At 32.3% G+C, this 19895-nt stretch overlaps 1 protein-coding gene across 9 annotated transcripts in view; it reads right to left on the minus strand.

Moving 5' to 3' along the window:
* Positions 1-3403: 3403 nt before the first annotated feature.
* The window catches only part of LOC106060057 (solute carrier organic anion transporter family member 4C1-like), a 32777-nt gene continuing 16285 nt past the window's right edge, over positions 3404-19895 (minus strand). For 8 of the 9 annotated variants that reach the window (XM_056015364.1, XM_056015372.1, XM_056015369.1 and 5 more), the window contains 3 exons: positions 18624-18853; positions 17285-17388; positions 3404-16213 (listed from right to left, as the gene is read on the minus strand). In XM_056015364.1, coding sequence (XP_055871339.1) covers positions 16201-16213; positions 17285-17388; positions 18624-18853 — 347 coding nt within the window. In that variant the 3' untranslated portion in view covers positions 3404-16200. The remainder of the gene's footprint in view (positions 16214-17284; positions 17389-18623; positions 18854-19895) is intronic. The other variant, XM_056015368.1, reaches the window with a different exon arrangement.

Here is a 19895-nt window from a genome sequence, read left to right on the forward strand (position 1 = left end):
TTAATTAGACATATAGTATTACTCAAACAAAAGGTTCAATATAAAACTATTCGTATAGTAAAGTATAGTATGTATATCATGGGCGAAGCCAGGATTTTTTTCGGGAGGGGGGGGGGGGTTGGGGGGATTTCCCCCGCCCCCCCCCCCCCCCCCCGCGGAAAAAAAAATATATGTGTGTGTGTGTACATAATTAATCTTTATTACATTCTGACCCTTTCGGAAGATGTTTATTGTAGACTCCCCGCCTTGTTAGCAAGGGGGTATGGGGGAGCTCGAAGCCCCGCCGCCGAGCACTATTTCTGGTATTGAAAGCCAACAAAATGCATATTCTGAGGTATCTACAGTGCATTATCTTGCTATTAAAAAGTTTTATTTCAAAAACCTAATGTGCCATTCTTACTGACTTAGATCCTCTCGTGCCGTTCGACGCATTTTCCGGCAAGCTATTTCCGCAACTCTTATTTTGCGTAATTCATTTTGTAGGAGAACATGTCCCGCAAAATCTCATACGACGCTCTGTCAGAACCTTACTAAGGATTCGACTCCCAGTTCGGAGGGGGGGGGTAAACTCAAAACCCCTTTGGCTACGCTCATAGATTTTATAGTGTGTAATTTGCTTTTTTTTTATATAATGAAGAGGTACTTTTTAGCTTCAAACCCAACTGGAGGGGGGGGGGAATTAAACTCAAAACCCCTTTGGCTACGCTCATAGAATTCTAAGTGTGTAATTTGCTTTTTTTTATATTGAAGAGGTCGTTTATCGTAAATTTTGGAGGGGGTTTAAAAATCAAAATCTTCCTTAACTGTGCTGTTGGAATTTGGGGATTGTTGTTTGCATTTTTTTGTTTTGTTTTATAGAAGAGGGGGATTTAACTGCAAAAACCCCTGGTAGGGGGTTTAAAACTCAAAACCCCCTGTAGGGGGTTTTAAACTCAAAGCCCCTGGTAGGGGGTTTTAAACTCAAAACCCCTGGTAGAGGGATTTGTATCTCAAAACCCCCTGATAGGGTTTTTTTAAATGTCAAACCCCCCTGGTAGAGGGTTTTTAACTCAAAACCCCCTCGGCTGTGCTGTGGTAAGTGATGATTTAGTATTAAAATCTCACCTAAAATAAACAAAATGAAAGCAAAAATCAGTCACTTAATTCCGTTCCCCCCCCCCCTGGCTACGCCCATGATGTATATATATACTAGCAGTACGCACCGGCTACGCACGTTGATTCGTTCCAAGGCTTGATACTGTTTATCATGGCCGGGACACCCAATTCTTTTCTTCATTTTGAGTTTTTTAATTTTAATAAACGTGTCACATTTTAACGATCAGCCTAACATACCTTTGTAGGCGTGAATTCTTATCTTCTTATAAAATACAGACGTTACTTCAAAAAAGAAGATGATTACGTCCTACGCGTGTTCCCTGAGCCAATCTAGTCATGCATGTTAACCAATGACTTGAATTCTGCCAAGTCACTGGTTTTCCTGGCTGGTCAGGAAATACATTCCATGCTCTAATAGCCCTAGGGAAGAAGAAGCATTTGTACAAATTTGTCCTAGCATATAGATCAAGGAATGTGCCTTTATCTTTGTGTCTTTCTGAGTATTTCATAAGATTTTGTTTTTGTATTTGAAGATTAGGTTAATCTCAAACTCAACTCTAGTCATCTGTGATTATTCGCTTGTTATGAATCTCACTGCTCTATTTTGTGCGTATTCCAGTTTCTTAATGTTTTCTTGAGTTGAGGGGTCCCAAACAGAGGATGGCCTAACCAAGGTTAAATAACATTTTAATTTTTTGTTCTTACTTGATTTGTTGAAATTTCTTTTAATAAGCCCTAATCCTTTGTTTGATTTTTAAAAATAGTTTCATCAATATGAGGATCCGATGAATGAGTGTGTCTATTACAATGAAATTTCACGTTCCTCCCCTTTTAAAGTGAAAGTAAGTCAAGTTCCCCCTTTCAGACCTTGCGATCTATAGGGCAGATGATGTTAAGGTCATCTCTTTGGCCAGACGGTCAACGAGTAGGATGTCATGGGCCAAAATTATATGTAAATTTTTTACGTTGCTAGTGGGAGGGAGGGGGGTGCTTTTTGCCCTCTCCTCACCCTGCACTTACAACGAACAAACATTCATACAGTCAAACAGACATAAGAACGGAATAAACCAAAGCAGAACACTTTCATTGACTCAGTTCAGTCCCTTTAATACTTTCTTATATAGACATTTGTAATAACGATTGAGAAATACAACACAAGCTAGATCTGAATCTGTTAATACACAAAAGGTTATAGTTCATCTGAAGCTAAACAGAAAGACAGCCATCACAAGTATGATATATACGTTTGGACCAATCTACATGCCAGAGGGTCAATTTACAGAATGTTAAGGTGATTATAATAACAATTAACATATATAAGTATTTTTGTCAACTCAATGTCACCCTAATTAGTTTTATCTTATCTTAACTTATATAATACAGACGTTACTTCAAAAAAGATGATTACGTCCTACTCGTCATGCATTCAGTCATGCATATTAACCAATGACTTAAATTTTAACATTTGTATTGAAGGAAAAGAAGACACTGGCTCTACACACCAAAAAGAAAATATGCTCTAGGAAATAGCCGAGAAGTCGTGAATTTATGTACATGCCAGACATCAATACAGATTGTTATATAGAATTATATAGAATAGTTTCTAAAAAATATAATTCATCAATTCAGTTGTCTGCGTGTGTGTATGTGTGTAATGTGTCATTACTCTTATTAGTGATAGATACTTCCAGACTAATAGACAAAGTAGTACCACAAAAAAAATCAGTCAAAGACTTAACATATTTCTGGTCAGATAGAACCAGCATAAGGAGCGGGTATATGAGAAGGGATGGGAAGGGTCGTAGGGGAAAAGGGAAAGTATTTGTCCATATTTTCGGTTGAGCGAGTTTCCCTTCAAGGGCGAACCCTTGGGCCATCGCTCCTGAGAGCCGACTCTCAAGAAAGAGGAAATGCAAGTCTGACACACACAAAACACAACTACAATATACAAATATCCTGGATTTGTGAGAAACAGAATTATTGTAACATACAAGTTAAATCCCTAAGCCTTAATTAACCATACAACATAAGGTAAGGCAAAATAGTTGCATTGCTCTAAGGACTACCAACTAGAAAAGTAATAGAGAGTTTGATAAACGACGGGACTGTTAGAGCAGGTCGTTCCGAGAGACATGACATAGGTTTATAGAACTGTGAGATGACTTGCATAACGACCTTTCTTTATGTGGAGCAACATTAGATAGATAAATACACAACCCAGAGCTGCCTCATGGAATACCGAATCGACACCATGCGCCTATGATAGCTCGTCATTGGTCACAACCGTCAAGTGTCTTTTTTAGGCTACGACGCGACGAAGACATGAAAAAAGACTTTTAAAAATAGGGAAAACAATACTACAGTTGGCCTAACCTAGTTAACGCTTGAGAGTCATCTAAGCGAAGACTTAATGCATTCTTCGAGTTAAGAAGGACCACCTAAGATTATAAGTGTTTAGACCTAAAATGAACTTCATGGATTAATGTGATGTCACTAGAGTGGCTTCTGTAACTAAAGCTGATTAAATCAAAGTAGGCACTTTATAAAAAATAACAGAGCTGTTTGTTTTGAAGTGTAGCAGTAGAATGTTTCCAATAACTTTCTAGGCTTTGCATCCATTACTGTAAAAACTATACTTCAACAAAAATGTTAGTTTACAAAAAATGTTTAGAGTTAACATGTAAGTCTCTCAGTTCACTTCAAGAGCTATGAATCTCTACAAAATTATTAAATACTTTGTTTTTTCAAAATGTTCTCCAATTTAAGCCAACAATCATTTCAGCATTTTGAAGACCACAAACTCATTTTTTTGTTACATCTGGACACAGAAAAGTTGTGATTACCATTTTTATCATTAACATTTATCTTATTGTGCCATCAGTGGGAAAAGGTTAATGCTCTGATCCACTGAGATTTTCAAAACAATAGTGACTTTGTCCAAAAAAAAAAGTCTTTTATCTTTCTTTGACAAATACATGCTGAGAGAAAAAAAAAATTAAAATTTTTACAAAGACATTAAAGGAAACAATTACACATTTTCATAAATATACAGATCAATTACTTCGTACTGAGAAAAAGATTACTCTGTACTGACTAGATTCATTGATGTTTCAGTTGACAAGTATGCTATGTACAAATACCAAGACACCGGGTAGAAAAAGCAATCATCTTCACTCAGAGCCATAGAACCAACATTTTCATGAGCTAAATTAATCACATAAAATAAAACTTATGCAAGGAGAAGAAGAGGCTATGGGAGGGAGGGGATAGTTGCTGACAGTTGCTGAAGCAGGAAAGAGGATCAAACCTGAAATCAACATGTCTTTGAAAACAAATTTTTTTTTTTTTTACTTTTCAAATACTTTCAATCTAAGACACTGAAATCAAATCAAACTCTGCATTAAATGTACATCTATATAAAGCAAGACTGAAATCTTTTAGGATACAAGACAACAATCTATCTCATAGTTACTGTAATGTAAAAATGTGACAAAAGAGAAAACTCCCAAAAGAAAAAGCAATATTTAATTGTCATAACTAGCCTACAGCTATTTCTCTGTTTGCTGAGGATATAACATTTCAAAGTGCAGTGTACCTAGAAGACAGGGGAGGTTAAACTCTCAGAACACCACTGCCCTCCTCAGAAATCTTTCCTCAACATTCATATAAACAGATTCCTCAGACTTGCTTATGCTGTGAAAATTTAACTTATGAAGAAAAAAAAAGCTATTTGAACAATAAATGTTACTAGGCATTTTTTAACAATTAATATCATTAATTATTTGAACAATAAATGTTGAAACAAGAAAAGAAATACAAAGCTATTTCCACATACATTTTTAAGCAGTTGATATTCACTGAAAAAAGTGAAGCAACAAAGTTTAACCTTAAGTTAACCAAACAACCCCAATGAGTACTAGAAAGCTTAATGTAAATTTCACATTTAAAAAATCTTGCTTTCAGATCATGTAAAGGAAAGCTAAATCAAATTACCTCTTTTTTAAAATAAATAATTAATTAATATTAAACAAAAATATCTATTTCTAATGCAAGTCTTCAAAAATTTCCTAATTTATTTCAGTTTTTGTAGAAAAAAAAAATTCTATTGTGTCTCATATTAAAGTAAATTCTCAAAACCAAAAAATAAAACAATTGTATTTACATTTCTTAAATGATAGAATTTTTGCAATTTTTAGGGTGGCCCATAAGACAGTAGCCCTCCTCCTATAATCAGCATGTACCTCACTCAGAATCTGTTCCAACATAAGGTTAACTCTAGACAAGCATTGAAGGAAGAAGATATCCACCAGCTTATCCATTTCAGAGTGAGGCATCTGGCTATGTGAGGCACACAATTTTTATATGGGCCACCCTATAAAAATGAGCATTGTATATATAAATGCTTACAATTTATTACTAGACAATATGTCAACTTTAACCCACCAATAGTGCAAAGAATAGAAATTAAAGACTCAAGCTCACTAGTAAATGCTTTTATCTTAAAAATATCTCAGAAATATACATACAGTATTAATATCAAGACCAGGATATATATAAATATAGGAGCAAGTTTTATAGAGCCTGGATTGGTGGGTTGCTTTTCTTATGATCAATTTTATGTGAGGTATTTTTGGAAACTAATATAGCAGCAAGGACAGAGGCTTTAATTAATTATTTCCCAATCTCACAGCCTTTTCTTATTTGACTTAGTTCAATCAATACCAAAGGAAGATTAAAAAAAAAAGATTAAAGAAATGGGGCTGTATAACTTCTAATTTTTTAAAAAACAATCTTGAATGAAAATGTGACTTTTAGACTAAAAAAAAAAAAATAATGGCTTCTAATAACAATTTTGTTTAGCTTTGTTGTTAATGAGATTTCTAGCATTTTAAACAATAAAATCAAGAGAGGAAAATGTATTTTTATTTTCTTTTTATATTCTGTTACATAAACAAAAATTCAGTATATAAAATATTTTTAAAAACTTGCATTTAGATATATAGCTAAGAACTTCTTAACAAAAGCAAATATTTTTTTTTAACTGTTTTTTTCCTTTGCTAAAGTCAGAATTGTTTTTTTTAAACAAATAAGTGCATTCCTTTTCTTTTTTTCCAATTGCTTAAGTCGCTAAAGTCAGTATTGTGCCAGTCATATTTCTTAAAAAAATACTTCATCATCCCTAATTTGAAATAATTAGTCTTCAGATTGAAGAATTGTGTTCATCTAAAATGACTTGGATAAGGGGAAGTAATCTGAGTGTCCTACTTTTTTTTTCTCCAAGTGGAACACTAATATTTTAAATCAAACTAATGATTGCCATCTTGCAAGGCTTGATTGATAGAAAAGATTTCACTCACTCTAATTTTCTATTACCTCAAAAGAGCAAAGAAGAACATACATTGTAATTTTATGAGCTTGTGTACACAGAAAATTCAGATAAATGTGTGTTTATGTCTTGTATTTTCTAATGCTCACATTATGAGATTAATAAAAAAAAAAGCTCATCTCAGTAATAAACAAATAGGACATGACCTGAATCATTATTTTTTGGAGTACATACATAAATATATCTTTTTTCTTTTTAGGGAACTCATAAATATGAGAGCATTGTCCTAAAATAGGATTAGGTGGTAGCATGGTTGATTAGACAGGTGCTAAATCAAAGGGCCAAAATTTGAATCCTAGTTTTAAAATGATTTATTGAGAATTTGAAGATGTTTCAGAAACTTACTAAACTGGAGTAATTTACAGTCCAACTATGGCTCCTAATTCCAAATCCTTTTCAGCTAACATGAGTTGAGTCATGAAGATTATTTGAGAAACTCAATTTTTTTAAGTAAGAGTTAGCATTAAGATAAGGAAGTCTTCTGGTTCACTGTGCTTAGCTATTATTTACCTATTTTCTCAAACATTTAAATGAGGGACCTATGATTCAACCTGCCTTTACAGCACATCATTGTCACAAAGTTTTATGAACATTTGTCTTTAAATATTCAAACACACGTAATCAATTGTATCTCAAAAATGCTTTTTCATAATTCTGAGTAGTCCACCAAAAAACAAAAAAAAAAAAAAAAAAAAAAAAAGATATTTAAATATATAGATAGGTAATACATATACATTTATATGTCCTAAATAACCATAGTGTTTATGTAGCTACATTGAATGTGATGAGGGTATGTTGTCAAGAAGAGCTCTAGGATGATACGAGCACATGAAAGGTCTAGGCTAATCATACGATATACTTTATATACGGCTATATAAGAGACTTGGTACATTGTACATTTGTGAATTATTTTTTTGTTTAAAATAATGTATAAAATGTCATGCATTTGAAAGATATTTAAGTAGTGAAATCTGCCTTTGTGGAGTGTCACCAGAGAATGCTGACCATGTCCTTGAAAACTGCACTCTTTACCTGGAGGCCCCAACAAAACATTGGCTCCTAAAACACCCCTGTAGAAAGAAAACTATAAGGAGAAAACTATAAGGAGAGCTTCCTGATTTGGAAACCACTGTGCAGTATTGGACTAGTCACCTGAACGCTCCAACATAATAATGAGAACCAGGAGGAAGAAATATTTCAAGCTCCCAAGAAGAAGAAATATTTCAAGCTCCCATTGCTAAAATGATCAATCTAACAAATAATGTTTGGAGGGAGATATGGCTGGCAATATAGCCAAACAAGGGACATTTTTAATCTAGTAATAAAAAGATGCTACGTTACAGCTTAGATCTAGATTTGAAAAAACCTGCCAACTTTAACTCTTGCTGTCAAAAGAAGCTTCATTTACATTTTTACACTGCTGAAGTAAATCTATGTCTGGTATGCTGCCATTTAAATCTTTCTTATTATTATCAGCCTTACAAATCTGGTGATGGCTTATCATCATGAACATTGTATATTTTAGTTAGATATATGCAAATTGTGATTAAGCCAGGATGGTTTTGAAAATCAAATGAAAATACACACTTGGGCAAGAAGTAAAAAACAAAAGTCTACGTCTTCTATAGAACCAAAATGAATTTAACAAATCAGTATATCACTACAAAATTATTTTCAACTATGTTTCAATTAAAAAATAAGTTAAAAGAAAAATTTACATTTGTTGTAATGAAACAAAAAAAAAACAGCAAAAGTGTTTTAGAAAAAACAAAAATCTGCATCTCCACTGCACAATCCAATGAATAAAAGAAAATGATTTCAAAATTAAAAAAAAAATGAACAAAAGTACTTACATTTTTTTAGTTAAAAAAAAAAAGAAATAATATATAATCAATCTTAAAATTATGGTTGATATTGAATATTAGTTCATCAAATGCATTCCTAAGAATGATAGACATAATCTAAAACAAATAAACTCCAGACGCATGATATTTCACTCAGTGAGAAATTTTTAAAAAATCTTTATGTCTATACAGTTAGAGCTGAAACTAGAAATGTTTTCTTCTCCAATGGTTTTTAAGAGGCCAACACCACAGCTTTTACATTTTTGTTAGTGAAATACTAATTCTAGCAGCCACTTGTGTGCAGATGAGCAAGTCTATACAAAGAAGTCATGTAAGGCTAGACTGAAACAAGGAGACAAAGAAAAGAAGAAATAGATCTTACATTTAAATTTCAAATACAAATTTTAGAAGATATTAATAGATGCTAACATACCAAAATAACTTTTTTAAGCGTTCATATTCAAATGAATAATTGATGTACTTCAAGATTATTTCTGTTTTGAATTCTAATGAAATACAAAGAAAATGTGTTTTTCCCAAGTTTTCAGAAATGAAAAATATTGTAATTTAAAGTTCATTTTGTATGCATGAACAGTAATCACAGAGAAGGCATGTTATCTAAGTGGTATGACACTTGACTGACAAAATGAAATTGAGAATCAGTGATTTACAATACCCAGCAAGCTGTAATTGGTATCTGACATTAGCTAAACAAAGAGAGTAGGACATTGTTGACGCCCTTTGACATCCTCATTAACACATATACCACCAAATTGATAAGCTTTATAACATTTCTCTATTTGATGGTTTTAGTTGATTCTCAAGTTGTTTAATACTATGTTTCACTAATAATTTTTCCCTAAAAGCAGTAGGGTATTGGTGGTAATGCATTAAGGGGATTGATGTAATATATGAATGAATGCATACAGTGTCTGTATTTAGTACACACGTGTAAGAATAAATGTGGCAAGATGAGAGAACAATGAACACATTCTGGAAGAAGATAATGCTTGAACAGAAGTCTTTCAACAAAAACTTACTCGTAAATTAGCACACCTAAATAAAACCTTTAAAATGTTTGAACTGAAGTCTTTCAACAATAACTTATTTGTACATTAGTGCAGCTAAAAAAAAACTTAAAAATGTTTGAACTGAAGTCTTTTAACAAGAACTTAATATGATACAGTGACATAAACTGATAAATAAAAAATTTTATCATTGTAATTCCATAATTTTCAGAGTTTAAAATTTTTAGTTTCAAAAAGGAATTTAAAATTTTTTACATAAGTTATGAAAACTGAACTGCTTAAAACAAGAATCAACATAAAGTTGAACAATGTACACGGGTTTTCAAAACATTAGTATTTTAAGGTTTATCTATGTTTTATAGAAACTAATGTTAAATGAATCAAAAAGTAATAATTAACAAACAGTTATTTCTAGTAATAAATGTTTGTAAGAACCTTATATTTTCTTAAAACCTGTCTGAGAGATATGTCTATGCCTAAGCAATAAAACTAAATTACAACTTTTCTGTTCAAGAGATATGTTTATGCCTAAACAATAAAGTTACAACGATACCAAACGCTAAATGGATTTCTGAATTGTAACAAATAAACATATAAAAAAAAGAAAATAATGAACAAGTTTTTTTTTATTTCCAGAAATAAAACAAATTCCAACAAAAAAGTATTTGGTAAAAATAAAATAAAATAATAATTAAAAGATACTTTTATTAACTGCTGGTTAAGAGCTATTTTCAATAAGTTACATATTTTAAAAAGTCATTTCATTTTTAAGTAAAAAAAAAGAAAATAGTGAAAATAAATCAAATAACAATAAAAATCATAAAATTTAAATCAAACTGTAACAAAAAAAAAATCATCCTTAAGCCATAACTTTTTTTTCCTATATGTTTTATTTTCTGGAAGAAATGATATTAAATGAGAAATGAAAAATCTGATAAATTAGTTGCATACACATCAGCAAAATAAACATGGATTGGACGTGATCAAAACAAAATGTTATCTACAAGAATCTGCACCAATATTAAGACAAGATGAGATGACTTTATAGAAATCACGTACATTGATGAGAAATCTCATTTACAGCATGTTATTTTCATGTCAAAATTGAATTTTTTTTCTGATTTTTCACCTAAGGACAAAAACAAAAAAGAAAATGACATAGAATAGATTTATAAACTGTAAAATTTATATTTAATCAAAACTGATAAAGACCAAAAACCAAATATAATACTAGTACAAATTATAGCCCTATCAAAATGTAAATAATTTTATCTAGAAAACAAATATCCAAATTTGATGTTAGAGTGACACAAAAATATGCGACAGTTTGTTCCTTTTGTATCTTACAACCTGGCAAAACCAAAAAGAAAGCATTATTGTGAAATGGTAATATTTATATAATGACGATATACAACAGTAATACTCAAACATAGTAATACAAAACATATTGCTTCAAACTTTGTGCCGAGGATGGTTTAACATAAATAGCTTGATAAGTTCACCTCAATAATTATAGACTTGAACAAGGATATGGTCTTATATAGTCCATGCATTATAGCAAATAAGATAAAAGGGACAGCACTGCCATTATACTTATTTTGCAGAAGTGAGCTGAGGCATGCCCAGTGTTGAATGGTGGTAGGCTAAGACACAGTTCATAGTTGCAAACAATGATCAATTAACAGACTGCTTACCAATGTGGGTCTCTTGCATATAAATAATGTTTGAACACATGATAATTGCAGCCTATACAAAAGCATGACCAATATGTAAGATAGTACAAAAATATTTTTTAAAACGCTTAAAATTGAATTAATTTAGTTGAAAATGAGAATAAAGACATTTATGAAAAAAAAAATTTTAATTATAAAATTAAGTTAATAGTTTTTCACTTCGCTTTTCTAGTCCATAAAAAAATTTAAAAAGTACTATTTCATCCAACGATAGTATTTATTTAGTTGTTTTTTTCCAGCTAGGACTCTTAGAAAACTGTAACACACCAAATTATTTTGTTTTTTTAATTAGAACTTTTGTTTGGAGAGTACATTCTAAACACTGGGATTGTGACTATGTGCAAGAGATATGATCCTCAACACACAAAATATGTTCTTGATATAACTATACATGGAGAGAATTGAATACATGTAATGAACATGAAGGAAGTCCAAACTTTTCAGTCCATGAGACTAAATGTTTCCCCAACAAAAACCAATGTCAACACACACAAAAACCCAGATTCTCTACTGCATGGACTCTAAATGATTTATAAGCCGATGGGTTGGTCTATGCAAAAAAAAAAAAGGAGTGTGGCATTCGCAGCCAAACCTACAAACAAATTACAGGATAAGACATCACAAAGGGTCACAGAGGTCACTGAGAGAAAATTGTTAGGGAAAGCGTTGTAGTTTCCTTACGAATGAAAAAATATTGAAATTCAAGTAACTTTTGTGGCAATCAAATTTTTTTTTTCTTTAAGCTTAATCATTAATAAGAGAGAAATTTTTCCCCTTTTATTCTCTGTGCTGTATTTAAAAAAAACAGTTTAAATACATTGTGTGTGTCCATGGAATTATAATCATCCCACGTTTATTATTAATTCAAAACAGAGCCTATAATTAAACAGTGTACATTTACTGTTGGACCCAGCGGTGACTTTTATACTTTTATTTATAAGATTTGTCTCTTACAGAAATAAATGAAAACTAGATTGTGACAAATAAAATGAAGTTTTGAACCCCCATGAAGCAGAACTTGTCACAAAGAACAAAGTCTGAGAAATGTCAAACCATGTAATGAGGATTCAGACATAAATCTTTCAGTTCAAGCCATAAATTTAAAATAAACAGAAATAAATGTGTAAATTTGCCTTTAAAATATTGAAATGTTGTTAGTCATAATTTTGTTACGTAATTTATTAAAATGTCATGAGAGTAACAACATTAGATTTAGATAAACAAAGTAATACACACAAGGTGTAAGATTCCTGAGAAATCAGAGGTTCATATCACAATTACTAGCTATTCAATTCCAGTAAAGTCAAATTGGGACCAAAACAAAATGTAATATATACCAAAAAATAGACTGGTTGACATATGCACAAAGAGAATGGTATTGCAACACAGAAGCCCAAGTTCAAGGCCAAAAGTTCTTATTGTGTTTGCCTTAAGAAACAGACTAGGCATTATTAATAAGTTTATTATAAATATTTCTGACCTAGAATTAAGAAAACAAACATTTTTTTTCCTTCTCAGAGAAGACTCATTATATAAAAAGAAAGTATTGGAAATTCTGAGCTTAAGCTCAAAACAACCTGGAATTAAACTTTGAAGGCTATGAATTGCTACAGCTTCCATTGCAGTGAAAACCAACAAATCACTGGTGATACTGACACTGCCAAACCAGACTGAAGAAAACAATGAAACCACTACTGGGTGGTGGACCAACATGTCAAGGGGAAGGGTCAGAGAACTCAACAAGAAATCACGACATTCAGATGTCACTGAGGTAAATAAGTTATAGTTTTATCACTGAATAAAACAAACCCTATTAACAAAGAACAACAAAGAACAAAATGACTGTACTATATACAGATACAAAGTTTAGTTGATCAATGCTGTATCCAAGATTCACATTTTTAGAAGATAATTGTAAACCAAAGTCTAGCATTCAAAAGATCTGGATGCATGAAAGGCTACAAGGGACTCAAAGTATATCCCAAAATATCAGTGGTAAGGTCTGGATAAAAATTAGCATAATTGAAATAGTTTACTTGTTTTATCTAAAAAACAAAGATAACTGTGAATCCAGGGACCTGGTAGTGTGATATACTTGATACACAGAGCCTCATCTATGATGTCAATATTCATGGAAGGAAGCCAAATAAGAAAATACTGCAGCTATAAAAACCTTTCATTTAAATATCTTTACTTAGTTCTTTTGAAAGTATCTCAAAATTTTTGTTAGAAATTAATAACAAAAATAAACTTTTATACAATTAATTTTAAAAAAATCATAATCTTTTGTTTAATTCTGATTATTTTATTTAGTTTGCCAAGGGAGACAATCCTGTGCGCAATGTGTACACCTATTTACTTCAGTGCTCAATAATATTTTTCATAAAATCACTGTAAGGAAAGTCTCATTTAATATTCTCTGTCTTCAGTATGCTTCCAAGGGCCAGCCTCATGATGAGACTTAATGTTGACGAGGTTTTTCACTTATGAGATAATACAAAGAAATAAGAGCGTCTAAAGCTACATCCACAAGAAAACCATTTCTGTCTTCTATTCAATTTTCCAAATCTCACTGAACTAGATGTGAAGCGATACAAAGTGGCAAAAACATGACACAAGGTAGCAAGTTAACATGAATAGCCAGGCCTAACATGATGCAACCAAGCACAGCTATTCACTGTAATACAGACTAACAGAAGAAACAAAGTAACACAGCACAACACAAACAGCAACACAATTATAACACAAAACAATGCAACTTACTACAAACTAACTCAGTACTCAACCTAATACAAGCTACTATAATGTTAAGTAACAAAGCTAAATTATTAATTTTTATAACTGGTGTAATAAGACATCTGCACTAAGGGGTGTATGTTCTTATCAGAAGAGAATATGACATTAAGTTCTTAGATCAATTAGTTTTAAAAAGTAGAACAATGGGGGAAAACAAAGGAGGTGTTTCTTGCCCTGTCAACACAAGGTCATCCTACATCAGTGGCAAAACTAAAAAACTTGAATTGCCCCAAGTACTTTATGGCCTAAATACTTTGTTTCCATCATTCTGGAAAAAGATTGCAAGAATGGGGAATCAACTTCAGAAAAACATTGATACAAATAACGACTTATTTCTGATAGAAAAAAAAAAGGACAGTTGTTACAAGAAGTCACCATCCATGTATTAGTGTAGAGTCTAATAGTAGAGCCAAGGTACACACTGCATTTCAAGCAAGGAAAGGCCACTCTCTGTATTGCTCAGATATTTGGCATAGGAAAACACACAAGGTAACTAAACAGGTACTGAGAGATACAATGTTTCACACAACTATTGTGTGCTTGACACAACTATTGTGTGCTTCTATCACACAAAAATGTGCACTCATTTCACACAAATGTGTGGGGACTTCTGAATTCATATATCCCCATTTTATACGTGTATCCAAAAAAACTGTCTTAAAAAAATATAGATACAAACAGGCAAGCAAGAAATTCAATAGTCTCCCCATTGGTTGATGAAAAATGTAAGTCAAACAATCAACTGAAAAGAAATTTGTAGCAAACAATTAACTACTTAGACTTAATGGCCCCTAGTAAACAAAATGAAAAATTTAACTCCTGACACTTTAGGCACCACTATTAAAAAAAAAATCCATAACATAATCTGTCAGCTTGATAGAAAACTCTATATATTAAGAAAGTTGCCAAAGAGAAGTCAGAGCAAATGAAATAAATGAAGCAGGGTGATATGAGAAGAGAAGAGCCGCTGAAGTTTTTCCTGCCCACAGTCCATTTTGAAAGTTTCATTGAACAACATATGAAATCTAAGCAAAAATTAAAGTGTACAGATGCATGAACATTAGGACAGTTTGAAGCAATGCACTGTCTTCCTAAGGATGCCAAACATTTTTACCCCAATGGGCACAGTTTGGTCAATAAATTATGAGAAAATTCAGAAGTGGATAGATAATAACTGGAGACTGAACTTGAGATTGAGATGAATGTGAACAAAACTGAGGATTGATACATTTTAACCAGTTCCCACAACTGCCAACTTGAAAACCATTTTTTTGTAAAAATGTTACGTCTGCTCAGAAAAAAATCAAAATAAAAAGCATGACATCAGCTACGGAGTCTACAAAAAGCAATCTGGCATATCACCTGTGGCAATATATTGCCTACAAGTTGTGTTAAATAATAAACCAAATACTTATATACATAGATAATAATATACTAAAACAAAAAATGACTCCCTTAGCAAAATAGATAATAAATATCAGCTTTTGGATTGAAATGTTGAGTAAAATAGTTTCTTTTGTTTTAAGGCTAATTTGGATTTCATAATTTTTATTATGTTGCAAAAATGAGATCAGAAACCTATGTGTGAAATTAAGGAGAATGGTTTCACTTTCTTCATGCATATGTTTTTTTCAGACTGAAACCTTGCATCAATAATAAATTACATAATTAGCTTTTATATTTCAGCAGTGAATTTACAGGAGCCTGCCATGTCACTTAAGATTAAGACGTTATTTTGACAATTACCAAAAAAATATCTTATTATTTAATAGGCAAAAAAAATAATTTTTCAGTTATGACTGATCAATAGTGAAATTTTTTTTGTTCTGTTTGCATTTTTAACATCTGAGAATACTTAAAAAATAAAAAAAAGTTATACATGATATCAAATTGCAATATAATTTAAAGCGATATGTAAAGATGGCAGCAGAAGTATAATTAGGGTAGCCACCCTTGCCACAAAGAGGCTAATAGTACTGATATCTTATGAAGGACAGAAGTGTTAAAATGGCAATAATTTTTTTTTCATATTACCTATTAAGTTTTCATTCATATTAATATTAAACTTAATTTTTAAGAAAGAATATTAAAGTATCTATATCTATACTCAAATTGACATTTCGAAATCTATTTTCTCTTAAGGAGAAGCAACTAAAATTAACAAGTTACTGCTGTGTCCTGCTTCCTGGTGACTATCTAATTAGAGTAGGAAGACGCTTGTCTCTTGGCTGACAAAATGAACGCTGATGTCTATCCAACTTCTTTATCAGATGAGATTCTGAATAGTGTCTTGATAAAATAAAAACCTATGGGTACTGTCATAGCTTTTCTCTGCATAAAGAGATCAAAGAATTGGCATTAGACATTTTCTTATAAAGAAAAAGAAATATATATATATATATAAACAAACAGAAATATAAAATGTTTGTTTTTTAATTTGGTATAAACGAGATTTAAAATAATGTATAATTGAAGTGTGGATTGCAAAAGGCCTAACAGTTAAATGATAGACAACCATTTGAGCAGAACTCAAAAAGACATGGACCCCCCACCCCGAATCCCATTACAAATAATCAGGCATCTGCCCTGTGTTATCATAACTCATTCAGCATGCCTGCAGATCATTATCCTTAGAAATAATGTTTAAAAAAATGATTTTGTATCACAGAGACATCACTATAGATAGTAATGGACCAGGGTGGTCTGTAAAATTTCCGACCTAATAATGAAATAAAGTTTTTTTTCCTTCAAGTTAATGATTGCTTCCCTAAGCAATCTACTTTTAGATCTATGCACTTTTCCCAGCTATGCTTTCACCTCTCCATATGGTCCAAGTAGGAGGCCTATTTAGTGTCTAAGCTAAACCAAAAGTTGCGCTCAGAAGAGAGATTTTCATTATTTCCTTTTAGGTGTCTTTCTCCACAAAATAATATTTGCTTCCAAAGGTGATGGCATCATCATTGGAGAACACTTGTCCTTTGAATGCAACTTTTAGTTTAGGAAAGAAGTTAAAGGAGAAGGCTGAGAGGTAAAGCACAAGTCAAATCCTGGTGAAGACTGTTTTTTAATTTCAGAGTCCCCTCAGCTCTAATGGGTACCTGACATTAGTTGTGGAAAAGTAAAGGAGTTGGTCCCTGTGATGGCCACATGATACTCTTGCTAACCATGGGACACAAAAACAGATGAACTTTACATCATCTGCCCTTTAGATCGTAAGGTCAGAAAGGGGAACATTTACTTGCTTACTTTATTGTTTGGACCAGTAGGTGAGGAGGAGCAGTGCTGGAAGAAGTGAACAGATCAAAAGGGAGATAATGTAGAGAAATGAGAATTCATCAGTAACACTACAAGTAGCTCATTGATAAACAGGCATTAAGTTGAGGCTAAAATGACAAGCCCTACTTTAACATTGATGTCTCCTCCATTTCAGGTACACTGTGGTGCTTCTCATCCTTCTCAGCTCCTGTTTTGTCCTCAGCTTGGCTATATATACTGTCAGGAGGTTTCTGAGAAGAATATGGATTCAATAACAAAATGCTCAACAAGGGGTAGCATTGATGAATTTTTCTTTCTATACTATTGTTAAACTATTGTTAAACAATAGAGCATTAGCTGAACTTTATTGAATTTTTCTTTAAGTGCTATTGTTAAAAAATATAGATTATGATGAACCTGGTAATATTAACTCTTTCTCTCCTAATTGAAGATACCACTGTTGTTTTGACCCCTTTATTTCAGCCGAATTGACATTATTATCGTCATGCTTTTAAAAGGTAGTTATTTTGTTTTCTTTCCTCCCAGAATGTTTTTAATTTCCTATAATTTAATCTTGAATAGTATCCCCTTTGGAAAACATGCAGATTTTTTTCCTTTTTAAACTTTTTTTTAACCAAAAAAGATGTTTTTTAAGAGTGTGGGCTAAAAAGAGGCTATTTTTCTATATTAATGTGTATAAGAGTTCAATTTGAAAATGAGCTCAAGACAATTTATATGATTTATATATGTTATACATAAAGTTATGTGAAATATGAATAACTATCATAAAAAATACATTTAGTTTAATCTGTATAAAAAATTATTGAGTAGATCTAGTCTAGATCTAGATTTCTAAGTTTTTATTTTTAAATTAAATTATCCAAATAAAAACTTTTTTTGGGGGGTTTTATAAACATCAGTTTGTTATATAAAAAATATAACTTTTTTCTGATAACAAACTAAAAAGTTATTGAAATTTAATTATAACAGGGAGAGAAAGAGTTAAGTCTGCTAGGCAATTTAGTTCTTTGTTTCTAGTTATTAAAAAGAAATATACAATGTTTTTTTTACCCAGATTTTTCATGAAAACAATGGCTATGAACCAAGGTTAAATATCATGAAGCAAAAGTCCTGACTTTATGTATGCCTATATTGACACCCAAAAGTTAGCTAGACATACCACTTTGTATTATCTTCTTCAGCTTCCCTTTCCTCCATCGGAGTGTTTTTGTTACCATTTTAATTTTTCGAGCAGGGGGATTGCTAGCCTTTAACCCCAAACTTTCTAATGTACACTTTCTAATCCAAGTTAAATCCAAACATACTTAGTACTGTTACTTAGTTGATAAGTATAAAATTAAACAGCAAAGAAGCTTTAGTTAGTTCATTATAATCCTGAGACCATAGTAATGTTATTTGCTCATGTTAGTTGAAGCAAGTTATAAACAGAATTAGTGGCTGTTAAACAAGCCCCATCACCATGTACCTGTATGATTATCACCTCGTTCGTACAAACAGGTGGACGGTAGAACTTGAGGGCTAAACAGCTGAACAAGACAGATAAACCTTTGAGGCTGACTGAGTACAGGTAGATGCCAATGACCATGTTGTCTTGGTTGTAAAGCCAGCAGGACAGGCGCTGACCACAGCGCTCACGCCAGGTTTCGCACTGCAGGTCCAGTAACTTGCCCATCAAGATAGGTCCAACAAATGAGCCTGGTGCGTAATAAAAAGTGCATTACAGATGACAACTAAATGAAACCTATTGTAATATATCTATATCAATTTATTAATGTATTTATACATTTATATTTATTTAGATTTTGGCCATCAACCATATTTCCGTGAAGTGTAGTACTTTCACAAAGGCAAATTCCCAGAATCTCCAGATATTATCATGTAAATATTTTCTTCTGATTTCCTAATCTTTGTAAGGCTCTCAATACTGCCAGAAGTTATCCATTCTTTAGAATTCAGAGTAGGGAAATGGGTTTCCTGTTATTACATTTTGTAGGACTCTCTTTTTGCTATCTAATTACCTCTCAATATGAGAAGGAACCTCCAGGCGAAAGGAACTTGTTAGATACTATTTCCTCTAAAAAGCTTTAAGCACTTAGAAACCACTGTCTACTTTCATTTTACTGAAAGTGTCCAATGCAGATCTGAGTCCTATAGGGACTTTTATTCTGTTACATATCTTTTTTCTTTGTTAATAAAAATAAATCACATTTAAATCATATCACTATGTTTAATTTATTTAATAATAATAATAAAATAACAAGGTTACAAAGACAGTTTGTGTGGAAACACAAACTCAAAATCGGCCCCCGAAGTGGTTTACCCAGGCAGGCTTCAATATTTTCAGAAGAACATCCAAATGAAATTATATCAAAGACAAATGAGAGATAAGAATGGAGAAAGAAGGTTGACAGATCTTGTGTAGTGCCCCAACGGTCCAGCAGATCAAAGGATAGGTGCAAGTGAATGCAAAGTTAGATGTGAACCTGGCCTAACTAGTTCCCCTTTCAGACCTTGTGGTCTATAGGGTAGATGATGTAAAGTTCATCTGTTTTTTTTGCCTACGGTTAACGAGGGTGTCATGTAGCCAGCACAACTACCAACCGCCTTTACTTTTTCCCAACCAATGTCAGGTAGACATTAGAGCTGGGTGGACTCAGAGGCGCCCAAAGATTCCAAAGTTGAAAATCCCAGTCGCCACCAGGATTCGAACCCGGGACCCCCGGTTCGGAAGCCAAGC

This window comes from Biomphalaria glabrata, chromosome 17 (genome assembly GCF_947242115.1).
Source record: "Biomphalaria glabrata chromosome 17, xgBioGlab47.1, whole genome shotgun sequence".
In the NCBI taxonomy this organism is placed as follows: Eukaryota; Metazoa; Mollusca; class Gastropoda; family Planorbidae; genus Biomphalaria; species Biomphalaria glabrata.